Here is a 14539-nt window from a genome sequence, read left to right on the forward strand (position 1 = left end):
AGCAGCGAAGGCTTGGAATAACCTACAATCGAATATTAAACTTCAAACCCTTGTTACGTTGAATGAGTTTAAAGCTTCTGTGAAAGGACTGCAGTCTACCTTGTCTGTATGCACATGTGTTATGTGAGCAAGTTTTAATGTCGTAAATGTGATGTTTTATGTATTTGTTTACTGTTTTTAATGTAACCTTGCTGCTACCCTCTTGGCCAGGTCTCCCTTGGAAAAGAGATCTTTGATCTCAATGGGATTTTACCTGGTTAAATAAAGGCTAATAAATAAATAAACAACAAAATTAGGCATAATAATGTGTTAATTCCACGACCGTATATATCGGTATCCGTTGATACCATTTTTATAGTCTTTGGTATGACTCGGCCGGGGTTTGAACTCACAACCTACCGATCTCAGGGCGGACACTCTAACCACTAGGCCACTGAGTAGTCATAGTAACACAAAATAGTGTCTAAATACAAGTACCTGTTTTTAGCATTTAAAAAAAAAAAAAAAAGTACTTTTCAATATGTGGCGCTTGGGGGAAAAAGTAAAGACACCCCTGACTAAAATATTAGCTTTCAAAATAAAATATACTTAAAATATGAACAAAGTTAAGTTAGTTATTTAAAAGGAAAATAATACTAACTTATGAATTACTTAGAAAAATTACAACAATCAATGAGTAAAGTGAATTGAATTATATTTATATAGCGCCTTTCTCCCGAGACTCAAAGCACTTTACATGGTGAAAGCCATTATCTACATCTTTAAACTACATTTAAACCAGTGTGGGTGGCACTAGGAGCAGGTGGGTCAAGTGTCTTGCCCAAGGACCCAATGGCTGGGACTAGGATGGCGGAAGCGGGAATCAAACATGGAACCCTTAAGTTGCTGGCACGGCCGCTCTACCAACCGAGCCACGCCGCTGTTAAATGTGTAACTGGACATTAATATTTTCATACAGGCAGAATTTTCTGCACTCTCGGTTATGCAGTTACACCATCTTATTATTTTTATTCTATTCTTACATTGAAAAAAACCCTGTAAAAATACAAGAAAAAAAAGAGCAAAATAATTTGGACTGTAATGAGAAAAAGCTGCAATGTTGTAACTAATAATTAATAATGATATACTTAGTCACCAATAATACCAAGTTGTCACAATATGTTTTTTTAAACACAAAATATCAAGATGGGCCCCCCATACTTTGAGTTTTTGGTGGAAAAGTTTACACACCCCTGATACATAAAATATTAAAAGCTCTCAAAATATAAAAAATAAACAAAGTTCAGTTCGTTAATTAAGATTTAAAATAATACTAACAGTTAAATGTGTAACTGAACATTGATATTTTCATACAAGCAGAATTTTCTACACTCTGGATTATGCAGTTACACAATCATATTGTTATTTTTATTCTATTCATACATTGGAAGACAACAACAGCAAAGATGTAAGGAAAAAAAGAGCAAAATAAATAATTTCTCCTTGCTAATAAAGTGATCATAATATGCGACTTCAATTGTTATTGCAAGGAAAACTTAACATTTTTCTAGAAAAACATTCGTAGTTTGAGGGGGGGAAAAGGTCACCATTTTACAGAGCTAAATATGCATTATTATATTTTGTGTTATTTTGTATTACTATATTATGTATATACCGTACATACACACATACACACACACATATACATATATATATATATATATATATATATATATATATATATATATATATATATATATATATATATATATATATATATATATATACACTTTGACTTTTCAGTATGTGGCCCTTGGTGGAAAAAGTCTGGACACCCCTGAACTAAAGTATCGATATTTTGTTTAGAGAATCGATATTGGGGGGTTGTATATTGTAGCGTCCCGGAAGAGTTAGTGCTGCAAGGGGTTCTGGGTAATTGTTCTGTTCTGTTTATGTTGTGTTACGGTGCGGATGTTCTCCCGAAATGTGTTTGTCATTCTTGTTTGGTGTGGGTTCACAGTGTGGCGCATATTTGTAACAGTGTTAAAGTTGTTTATACGGCCACCCTCAGGGTGACCTGTATGGCTGTTGACCAAATATGCTTTGCATTCACTTGTGTGTGTGAAAAGCCGGCACGCAAAGGCGGTGCCTTTAAGGCACGCCCCCAATATTGTTGTCTGGGTGGAAATCGGAAGAAATTCGGGAGAATGGTTGCCCCGGGAGATTTTCGGGAGGGGCACTGAAATTCGGGAGTCTCCCGGGAAAATCGGGAGGGTTGGCAAGTATGAGTGGGAGGCGCCACTGCTCTGTACTTCTCCCTACGTCCGTGTACCACTCCGTACAGCGGCGTTTTAAAAAGTCATACATTTTACTTTTTGAAACCGATACCGATCATTTCCGATATTACATTTTAAAGCATTTATCGGCCGATATTATCGGACATCTATAATTAAAATTGTTCTTTAATTGCAATAAGAAACGTATGTTTAATCTATCAAATATTTTCTGCCGATAATTACATTTTTTGTGGCCACGTTTTTATTTTAAAAAGTATGGAAATACGTCGGTTGTAGCAATCAAACGACTAACCTGTTGCTGGTTCTGCTGGCCTTGGTTGGCCGCCTGTTGATTGGCGGAGTTGTTGGCTGCAGCTGCCTGCTGCTGGAATAGGTTGGCTGGGTAGACCCCCCAGGGGGTGACGCCGTAGTACTGAGGAGGCATCACTGCCGGGCCTACACCCCAAAAAAATAAAAAATAAACATAATTAAAGAGATGCTGAACTTAGTGAGGAAGAAGATGTGGGCCTGTACCGAGAGTTGCTGCGGCTGCGAGCCCCGCTGCGTAGGGGTCTGTGCCTGGCGGGGCGGCACTGATGATGTACGGGTTGGGCACGAATGCCGGTGCCAGACCTGATGACACAAACAGGTGGATTTGAGCAGCCTAAACTATTTCCACCATACTGAAAAGTCAAAAGATGTGGGGGCCAATCTAATATTTTTCCATTTCAAAGCCAATACAATTTTGACATTTCTTGGGGGGTAAATATTTAAGATCCTGAGGACCAGAAAGGGTCTCTGTCATAAACGTTTTAATAGATTAACTCCAGATATATCCGTCGATATATATAAAGTTAAGATTTTTTTGTATGTATCTCACCTTTTTAGCTTTAAAAAAAACTAGGTTTGTTTGGCAAAAACACTAAATATGTACAAACCCCATTTCCATATTTTTTGCAAATAATAATTAACTTAGAATTTCATGGCTGCAACACGTGCCAAAGTAGTTGGGAAAGGGCATGTTCACCACTGTGTTACATGGCCTTTCCTTTTAACAACACTCAGTAAACGTTTGGGAACTGAGGAGACACATTTTTGAAGCTTCTCAGGTGGAATTCTTTCCCATTCTTGCTTGATGTACAGCTTAAGTTGTTCAACAGTCCGGGGGTCTCCGTTGTGGTATTTTAGGCTTCATAATGCGCCACACATTTTCAATGGGAGACAGGTCTGGACTACAGGCAGGCCAGTCGAGTACCCGCACTCTTTTACTATGAAGCCACGTTGATGTAACACGTGGCTTGGCATCGTCTTGCTGAAATAAGCAGGGGCGTCCATGGTAACGTTGCTTGGATGGCAACATATGTTGCTCCAAAACCTGTATGTACCTTTCAGCATTAATGGTGCCTTCACAGATGTGTAAGTTACCCATGTCTTGGGCACTAATACACTCCCATACCATCACACATGCTGGCTTTTACACTTTGCGCCTATAACAATCCGGATGGTTCTTTTCCTCTTTGGTCCGGAGGACACGACGTCCACAGTTTCCAAAAACAATTTGAAATGTGGACTCGTCAGACCACAGAACACTTTTCCACTTTGTATCAGTCCATCTTAGATGAGCTCAGGCCCAGCGAAGTCGACGGCGTTTCTGGGTGTTGTTGATAAACGGTTTTCGCCTTGCATAGGAGAATTTTAACTTGCACTTACAGATGTAGCGACCAACTGAAGTTACTGACAGTGGGTTTCTGAAGTGTTCCTGAGCCCATGTGGTGATATCCTTTACACACTGATGTCGCTTGTTGATGCAGTACAGCCTGAGGGATGGAAGGTCACGGGCTTAGCTGCTTACGTGCAGTGATTTCTCCAGATTCTCTGAACCCTTTGATGATATTACGGAGCGTAGATGGTGAAATCCCTAAATTCCTTGCAATAGCTGGTTGAGAAAGGTTTTTCTTAAACTGTTCAACAATTTGCTCACGCATTTCTTGACAAAGTGGTGACCCTCGCCCCATCCTTGTTTGTGAATGACTGAGCATTTCATGGAATCTACTTTTATACCCAATCATGGCACCCACCTTTTCCCAATTTGCCTGTTCACCTGTGGGATGTTCCAAATAAGTGTTTGATGAGCATTCCTCAACTTTATCAGTATTTATTGCCACCTTTCCCAACTTCTTTGTCACGTGTTGCTGGCATCAAATTCTAAAGTTATAGATTATTTGCAAAAAAAAATGTTTATCAGTTTGAACATCAAATATGTTGTCTTTGTAGCATATTCAACTGAATATGGGTTGAAAATGATTTACAAATCATTGTATTCCGTTTATATTTACATCTAACACAATTTCCCAACTCATATGGAAACGGGGTTTGTAATATTTCCCCTCCAAAGTGGAATATTTAATGGTAAGAGGTCTGAGGTCCGAGAGCCAGCTCCAGCTCGTGGTGCCCAAGACGAGACTTAAAACCAGGGGAGACAGGGCCTTCTCTGTGGTCGGCCCTAAGCTCTGGAACACTCTGCCCCTCCATGATCGAACTGCTCCCACAGTGGAGTCTTTTAAGTCTCGTCTTAAGACCCACTTTTATTCTTTGGCTTTTAACACTATGTGAGTTGTGTGGTCCTCTGTGTTTTTACATTTTGTATTTCTATTTATTGTTTTAATTGGTTTCACCCTTTAAAATCGTTTTTAATCATATTTATTTTTATATTGTTTTTATATTTATATATTTTTTTGTTTTTATTCAGTCATTGGTGGAGCTAAGGATAATATTTGAATATTGTTTTTAATATTGTTGTGCAGCACTTTGGAAACATTTATGTTGTTTAAATGTGCTATACAAATAAAGTGGATTGGATTGGATAAGTAACTGGTAACTGGAGCCATAAATAGGTCAATAATTCATTGATTTTGATTCATTACAGTTTCTTGAATGGCAGGTTTAAAAAAAAAAAAAGGTATTCTACCTCAACTTCAGACCTATCCATCGATTATAAGGTTTTTATTATTTTTTACTGATGTTTTATGCTCTTTGGGCTCTCTAAACCAGATGTAAAGTAGCTGCCGTTCACCCAGGATGCTGCTGCTCGAGTCCTGACTAGAACCAGGAAATGAGACTTTAGTAATCCAGTGCTTAGGTCGCTGCACTGGCTTCCTGTGGCTCAGAGAACAGACTTTAAAACAGCTTTCCTAGTGTGCAAGTCTTGTGTAAAAGCACATCTCGGACATGTTACAACCATCTCGAGTCAGGACCAAACATGGTGAGACTGCGTTTAGGTTTTATGCTCCTAAAATCCGGAATGGTCTTCCAGAAGATGTAAGACAGACCTAAACGTTGGCAATTTTCACATCCAGGCTGAAAACACTTATTTAATCGTGCATATGACAACTGAAAGTATTTTATCTACACTTGTTGATTTTTATTTCAATTATGATTGTTTTGATTATTTTATTTATGATTTTACATTTTTGTCTTCTAGTAATTTTCTGTGCAGCACTTTGAATTGCCTTGTGTACGAATCAAAGCCATTACATTGATGTTGATTCATTATTGGGGTTTGAAAAATGACAGGTTTAAAAAAAAAAAAAAGGCAACATAAAAATGTTAAGAATAATAATCATATATTTATATTTTTTACTTTCAATACTTGAATCTCTATCAATTTCAGATCTGTTGATAAGTGTTTATTTTTTTTATTTGTTTTATGCTTTTTGTCAAAGAAAACCTTGGTTTTTAAATGGAAAACAAAATGTGCAATGTTCTTTTTAAAAATTTGATGTGAAGTAATTGTAACCTTGAATAGGTCAATAAATCATAACTTTTTAATCATTATTAGCTTCCGAGTAATGACAGGTTTTTAAAAATTATATATATATATATATATATATATATATATATATATATATATATATATATATATATATATATATATATATATATATATATATATATATATATATATATATATATATATATATATATATATATATATATATATATATATATATATATATATATATAAAATACACTAAAAGGTCTTGGGGATCCAAACGGGCCCCACTCATAAAAGTGTGAAGAATAAGTCGTATTTTTTTTCTTTCACTTTTAATGCTTGAATCTATACATCAACATCAAATCTGTTGATTATTAGGTACATTTTTTAATTTAAGTTTTATGCTCCTTGTCAAAGAAAACCTTGGTTTCGATATTGAAAACACTAAATATGCCAAAAAATATTTCAAAGTGGAATATTTCACATGAAGTAAATGGAGCCGTGAATATGACAATAATTGACAGCTACATTGATTCTGATTCATTATTAGTTTCCTGGCAATGACAAGTTTAAAAAAAAATACACTAAAAAGGTGTTGGGGATCCAAACGGGCCCCACTCATAAAAGTGTGAAGAATAAGTCATATATTATTTTTCTTATTACTTTTAATTCTTGAATCTATACATCAACTTCAAATCTATCCATTGATTATTAGGTTTATTTTTAATTAATGATTTGTGCTCCTTGTCAAAGAAAACCTTGGTTTTGATATGACAAACAAACAAAATAGGCAAAGAAATATTTCAAAGTGGAATATTTGACGTGAAGTAATTGTAGCCTTAAATACGTCAATAAATCATAACATTTGACTTTGATTCATTTTTAGTTTGCAGGCAATGACAAGTTTAAAATAAATAAATGAAAATACACTAAAAGGTGTTGGGGATCCAACCAAGCCCCACTAATGAAAGTGGAAAGAATAAGTCTTTTTTTTTTCCATTACTTTTAATGCTTGAATCTATACATCAACTTCAAATCTATCCATTGATTATTAGGTTGATTTTTTTCTTAATGATTTGTGCTCTTTGTCAAAGAAAATCTTGGTTTTCATATGGAAAACACAAAAATGCCCAAAAATATTTCAAAGTGGAATATTTGATCTGAAGTAAATGTAGCCTTAAATATATCAAAAAATCCTAACATTTGATTTTGATTCATTATTAGTTTGCGGGCAATGACAAGTTACTTTTTGTTTTACAAAAAATACACTAAAGCTCTTGGGGTTTCAAACGGGCCCCATTCATAAAAGTGTGAAGAATAAGTCATATTTTCTTTTTCACTTTTAGTTAGAGATGTCCGATAATGGCTTTTTTGCCGATATCCGATATTCTCCAACTCTTAATTACCGATTCCGATATCAACCGATACCGATATATACAGTCGTGGAATTAACACATTATTATGCCTAATTTTCTTGTGATGCCCCGCTGGATGCATTAAACAATGTAACAAGGTTTTCCAAAATAAATCAACTCAAGTTATGGAAAAAAATGCCAACATGGCACTGCCATATTTATTATTGAAGCCACAAAGTGCATTATTTTTTTTAACATGCCTCAAAACAGCAGCTTGGAATTTGGGACATGCTCTCCCTGAGAGAGCGCATGAGGAGGTTGAGGGGGGGTGAGGGATAGCGGGGGGGGGATGGGGTGTATATTGTAGCGTCCCGGAAGAGTTAGTGCTGCAAAGGGTTCTGGGTATTTGTTCTGCGGATGTTCTCCCGAAATGTTTGTCATTCTTGTTTGGTGTGGGTTCACAGTGTGGCGCATATTTGTAACAGTGTTAAACTTGTTTATACGGTCACCCTCAGTGTGACCTGTATGGCTGTTGACCAAGTATGCTTTACATTCAATTGTGTGTGAAAAGCTGTAGATATTATATGACTGGGCTGGCACGCAAAGGAAGTGCCTTTAAGGTTTATTGGCGCTCTGCACTTCTCCCTACGTCCGTGTACACAGCGGCGTTTTAAAAAGTCATAAATTTTACTTTTTGAAACAGATACCGATAATTTTGAAACCGATACCGATAATTTCCGATATCACATTTTAAAGCATTTATAATATCGGACATCCCTACTTTTAATGCTTGTATCTATCCATTGATTATTAGGTTTATTTTGTTATTTGCAATTTGTGCTCCTTGTCAAAGAAAACCTTGGTTTTGATAAGGCAAAAAAATATGCAAAAAAACATTTGAAAGTGGTATATTTAATGTGAAGTAATTGGAGCCTTGAATACGTCAGTAATTGATAACTAAATTGATTCTGATTCATTATTTTTTTGAGCAATGACAGCCTGGATGGCAGCTTTGTGTTATGTCAACAATGCTATTTTTTTCTCTGCACTTGTATTCCACTTCTGAAGTAGTTTTGGGTCCCAGTAAAAAAGTATGCCGAAAGAGAGGGTTTCATACCAATGTGTGACTGCTGCGCGGCTGCCAAAGCGTACTGTTGCTGCTGCGCCGCCGTCAGCTGCTGCACCGCCAGAGCGTTGTTCCTCTGGAATAGCTGGCCACCACACGAGCCAAGGCCATGTGAGATCAGCACGTTCGCGAGCACTAACGCATGGGCGTGGGCTGCTCACCTGCTGCTGGTTGGCGTAATCAAAGAGGCCCACGGTGGGCGCAGAGTCCATGGGCATCTGCGAGTTGTAGTCAAACTGAAGCGGCTCCATCACCGACTCCATGGGGTCCATGGCGACCCCGCCTTGGTCCACGCCGGAGAAGTCGTCCGGGGGTTTGTGGCCTCCGCCGCCTCCTAATTGTGTCAGCCCGTCCACTCCGACGCCACCGGGACCCCCGAGGAGGTCCACCTCGGGGCCTGAGGGCACCATGTTGCCTGGAGGGCGGCTACAAAAGGAGGTTGAAAATGAGTTTGTGTCTGAAAGTGCTGTTCTTGCGTGGGCGAAACCTACCCAAACTCTTTGACATCCACATCGAGGCCATTCTGCACGGGCAGCCCGTTGGGGTTGATGACGTCATTGATGACGTCAGCCTCGCTTTCTGTCAGCTCTTTCAACTTCTCTCCCTCAAACGCCGTTTTGGGCTTGTCCCTCTTGTCGTCCTCCACCTCTCCGTCCCGCTGTGCCAGAAGAGAGACGTTGACGACGTCCACGTTTGCAATCTCGGTGGCGTGGAAGACACTCACGTATGGTCCTTTCCGAAGGCAGGAGTCCAGTTTGTCCGCCGGCGACGAGGACAGGACGTACTCCACCATGCTCACGCCCAGACCCCCGCTTTCGGACCGCGGAGACATGACAGAGCCCACGCCGACTTCGCCGCCGCCGTGGAAGCCCTGTCCTGGCCGGCGGGACACCATGATTGGCTGTGACACCGAGTGATCTGAGGAGAGTAGGAACAGTTGAATAAGGACCAGTGTTTCCCACACATTCATTTATTTGTGGCGGCCCGCCACGAAAGAATTACGTCCGCCACAAATACAATTATTATTATTATTTTTTTATTTATTTTTTTTGTCCTGTCCAGCTTCTCAGGCAAATCATATAATTGATGTAGATGCCCATATAGGCTGTTCAGATTTACTTTACAAAAGAGAAGTGTAGGATACTTCTCTTGTTGCCTTATTTGTATTTGACCACTACTGTTTTCTGTTTACTTGTTACTGACTGTGGCAGGACACCTCTGCCTCTGTTTCACTTTATGTTGCTGGTAAATAATATGGTTGTAGTAGTAGGCTAAAGTTAAATTATTTAGTATGCACTAATTAAAGGGGCAGAGCTTTAAGAGACATTTTAGCTTTTATATTTTATAAGATATATTTTTTGTAAGAACCACAATTAATAAATATATTTCAGTGAATAACTTATTGTTCAAATCTGGATATAAATATGTACATAAAGTGTTGTAATTATATTGTAAAACAGATGGATGGATGGATGGACGGACGTTTAAAACTAACTGTTATTATTAATTAGTAAGTATACATTTTTGAGCCTTTTTTAGAGAAAATCATATCACTGTAGTAAATTATGCAAATTACTCGATTATGTCATAGTGACCACGCCCATAGCCACGCCCCCACCGCCACAGGTATCTTGGCAGTTTATGGGAAACACTGAGGACGTTCCCACAAAGAGTCAAAACAAAGCAGGTTTTAACATTTTTTTGTGCTGGTCATTTTTTTGCTATTGTCATGGTTTGGTTTTGGACGTGCTTATGAACAAGTTGGACCACAGGGATCCAAAGTACGGCCTGGAGCAATTTTTTTTTTTTACGGACATTCTAAAAATGCTAAAAAAAATACAGATAAAAAGCAGATTAAAAGGAGCAAACAGGTGAAATGTGTGGGGGAAAAGTTGCAATGTTGACTCTGATAACACAAAGCTGTTTTTTTCTTTTAAACTGTCATTGCTAAAAAAAGAAGAAGTTATAAACCAATGTTATGATTTAGACCAGGGGTCGGCAACCCAAAATGTTGAAAGAGCCATATTGGACCAAAAATACAAAAAAATAAAATCTGTCTGGAACCGCAAAAAATTTAAAGCCTTATATAAGTGATATAATGAAGTAAATATTGTCTATATTAGCCTATCAAAATTACTTTAAAAGTCTTGTATAAGTGTTATAAGGAAGACAACACATGGTGTAAGTGTCTATATTAGCTATAATAGGCTACTATCAAAACGACTTTAAAAGTCTTATATATTATAATAAAGACAACACATGATGTGTCTATATTGGCCTACTATCAAAATGACTTTAAAAGTCTTATACAAGTGTTATAAGGAAGACAACACATGATGTAAGTTTCTATATTAGCTATTTTAGCCTACTGTCAAAATGACTTTAAAAGTCTTATACAAGTGTTATAATGAAGGAAACACATGATGTGTCTATATTAGCCTACTATCAAAATTACTTTAAATGTCTTATATAAGTGTTATAATGAAGACAACACATGATTTGTCTATAATAGCCTTCTATCAAAATGACTTCAAAAGTCTTATACAAGTGTTATAATAAAGACAACACATGATGTGTCAATATTAGCCTACTATCAAAATGATTTTTTTAAATATTTGTTTTTATATGTCATTGCTCAAAACATAATGAATCAAAATTAATGTAATGAATTATTGACCCATTGAAGGCTCCAATTACTTCACATCAAATATTACACTTTTAAATACTTTTGCGGGCAATATTGCATATTATTTTGTGTTTGCCAAAAAAACTACGTTTTCTAAGACAAAAAGGGCATAAATCAAACCAAAAAATTATAAAAACGTAAATGGACAGATAGATCTAAAGTTGATCTGGAGATTTAAAGGCCTTCTGAAATGAAATGTTTTTATTTAAAGGGGGATAGCAGATCTATTCTATGTGTCATACTTGATCATTTCGCGATATTGCCATATTTTTGCTGAAAGGATTTAGTATAGAACAACGACGATAAAGATCGCAACTTTTGGTTTCTGATGAAAAAAAGGCTTGCCCCTACCGGAAGTAGCGTGACGTAGTCAGTTGAACATATCCGCAAAGTTCCCTATTGTTTACAATGATGGCCGCATGAAGTGAGAGAGATTCGGACCGAGAAAGCGACGATTTCCCCATTAATTTGCGCGAGGATGAAAGATTTGTGGATGAGGAAAATGCAAGTGAAGGACTAGTGGGGAGTGGAAGCGATTCAGATAGGGAAGATGCTGTGAGAGCCGGGGGTGACCTGATATTCAGCTGGGAATGACTAAAACAGTAAATAAACACAAGACATATATATATACTCTATTAGCCACAACACAACCAGGCTTATATTTAATATGCCACAAATTAATCCCACATAAAAACACCTAGGTGTTTGTTATGCTAGCTCCCGCTCATAGCTCGAGCGGGTTATATAGACGGGATCCCGTATATATAACCCGCCAATACAATTCAAACACCTGCACAACACACACAGTCACTCAGCCCAAAGAACCGTTCACCTAACCCAAGGTTCATAAAGCTTATATATTTAACCAAAGTTACGTACATGACACGCACGTACGGGCAAGCGATCAAATGTTTGGAAGCGCACGGGTGGGACCTGATATTCAGCTGGGAATGACTACAACAGTAAATAAACACAAGATATATATATACTCTATTAGCCACAACACAACCAGGCTTATATATAATATGCCACAAATGAATCCCGCATAACAAACACCTAGGTGTTTGTTATGCTAGCTCCTAGCTCGAGCTAGTTATAGCAAGCGATCAAATGTTTGGAAGCGCAGCTATGTACTCACGGTATCGCGTCTGTGTATCCAAATCAGAGTCCTCCTGGTAAGAGTCTCTGTTGTCCGAGTTCTTCGATCTTGACTGCATCTTTCGGGAATGTAAACAATGAAACACCGGCTGTGTTGTGTTGCTGACTTCCCTCGCAAAATATCCCCTTCGCACCGACAACATTCTTCTTTGCTTGCTCAGCTTCTTTCTCCATAATGCAATGAACAAATTGCAACAGATTCACCAACACAGATGTCCAGAATACTGTGGAATAATGAGATGAAAACAGAGCTATTTCGTATTGGCTTCAATGGGGAAGCCATACCTCTGTTAAACTGGCTACGTCACGCGCATACGTCATCATACATAGACGTTTTCAAGCGGAAGTGTGGCGGGAAATTTAAAATTGCACTTTATAAGTTAACCCGGCTGTATTGGCATGTGTTGCAATGTTAAGATTTCATCATTGATATATAAACTATCAGACTGCGTGGTCGGTAGTAGTGGCTTTCAGTAGGCCTTTAAGTGTTGAAAGTAAAAAAATTAATAATATATGACTTAAAGGCCTACTGAAAGCCACTACTACCGACCACGCAGTCTGATAGTTTATATATCAATGATGAAATCTTAACATTGCAACACATGCCAATACGGCCGGGTTAACTTATAAAGTGCAATTTTAAATTTCCTGCGACACTTCCGGTTGAAAACGTCTATGTATGATGACGTATGCGCGTGACGTCAATGGTTGAAACGGAAGTATTCGGACACATTGTATCCAATACAAAAAAGCTCTGTTTTCATCGCAAAATACCACAGCATTCTGGACATCTGTGTTGGTGAATCTTTTGCAATTTGTTTAATGAACAATGAAGACTGCAAAGAAGAAAGCTGTAGGTGGGATCGGTGTATTAGCGGCTGGCTGCAGCAACACAACCAGGAGGACTTTGACTTGGATAGCAGACGCGCTAGCCGCTGACCGCACGGATGATTGGGTGAAGTCCTTCGTCCTTCCGTCGATCGCTGAAACGCAGGTGAGGGCGGGTGTTGATGAACAGATGAGGGCTGGCTGGCGTAGGTGGAGCGCTAATGTTTTTATCATTGCTCAGTGAGGTCCCGTTGCTAAGTTAGCTTTAATGGCACCGTTAGCAACAGCATTGTTAAGCTTCGCCAAGCTGGAAAGCATTAACCGTGTATTTACATGTCCATAGTTTAATAGTATTGTTGATTTTCTGTCTATCCTTCCAGTCAGGGGTTTATTTCTTCTGTTTCTATCTGCATTTAAGCACGATGCTATCACGTTAGCTCCGTAGCTAAAGAGCTTCGCCGATGTATTGTCGTGGAGATAAAAGTCACTGTGAATGTCCATTTCGCGTTCTCGACTCTCATTTTCAAGAGGATATAGTATCCGAGGTGGTTTAAAATACAAATCCGTGATCCACAATAGAAAAAGGAGAGAGTGTGGAATCCAATGAACCCTTGTACCTAAGTTACGGTCAGAGCGAAAAAAGATGCGTCCTGCACTGCACGCTAGTCCTTCACTCTCACGTTCCTCATCCACGAATCTCTCATCCTGGCTCAAATTAATTGGGTAATCGTCGCTTTCTCGGTCCGAATCGCTCTCGCTGCTGGTGTAAACAATGGGGAAATGTGAGGAGCCTTTCAACCTGCGACGTCACGCTACTTCCGGTACAGGCAAGGCTTTTTTTATCAGCGACCAAAAGTTGCGAACTTTGTCGTCGATGTTCTTTACTAAATCCTTTCAGCAAAAATGTGGCAATATCGCGAAATGATCAAGTATGACACATAGAATGGATCTGCTATCCCCGTTTAAATCAAAAAAAATAATTTCAGTAGGCCTTTAACACTTTTATGAGTTCGGCCTTTTGGATCCCTTAATTTAGTGAAATTTGTTTTTAACGGTCATTGCCCAAAAAATAATAATGAATTAAAATCCATCCATCCATCCATCCATCCATCCATCCATCCATCCATCCATCCATTTTCTACCGCTTATTCCCTTCAGGGTCGCGGGGGGCGCTGGAGCCTATCTCAGGCTCCAATTACTTCATATCAAATATCTCACTTTGAAAAATTTTTTGGGGGAAAATATTGCATATTAATTTGTATTTGCCATAAAAAAAACTATTTTTTGTATGACGCAAAAAATAACACAAACAATAAAAAAAGATTATAAAAACAATTGACAGATAGATGCGAAATT

General features: G+C 38.2%; 1 protein-coding gene across 5 annotated transcripts in view; it reads right to left on the bottom strand.

Annotated features, from left to right (window-relative positions):
• The window catches only part of pum1 (pumilio RNA-binding family member 1), a 95725-nt gene that overhangs the window by 52497 nt on the left and 28689 nt on the right, over positions 1-14539 (bottom strand). For all 5 annotated transcript variants that reach the window (XR_009826211.1, XR_009826212.1, XR_009826213.1 and 2 more), the window contains exons 6-11: positions 9236-9429; positions 9003-9169; positions 8673-8937; positions 8503-8596; positions 2790-2888; positions 2569-2711 (exon numbers count right to left, since the gene is read on the bottom strand). Coding sequence is in view for 2 of the 5 variants with exons in the window: in XM_062047251.1 (XP_061903235.1) it covers positions 2569-2711; positions 2790-2888; positions 8503-8596; positions 8673-8937; positions 9003-9169; positions 9236-9429 (962 nt within the window). In the remaining 3 variants the exon portion in view is untranslated. The remainder of the gene's footprint in view (positions 1-2568; positions 2712-2789; positions 2889-8502; positions 8597-8672; positions 8938-9002; positions 9170-9235; positions 9430-14539) is intronic.

Source organism: Entelurus aequoreus, linkage group LG05 (genome assembly GCF_033978785.1).
Source record: "Entelurus aequoreus isolate RoL-2023_Sb linkage group LG05, RoL_Eaeq_v1.1, whole genome shotgun sequence".
Taxonomy (NCBI): Eukaryota; Metazoa; Chordata; class Actinopteri; order Syngnathiformes; family Syngnathidae; genus Entelurus; species Entelurus aequoreus.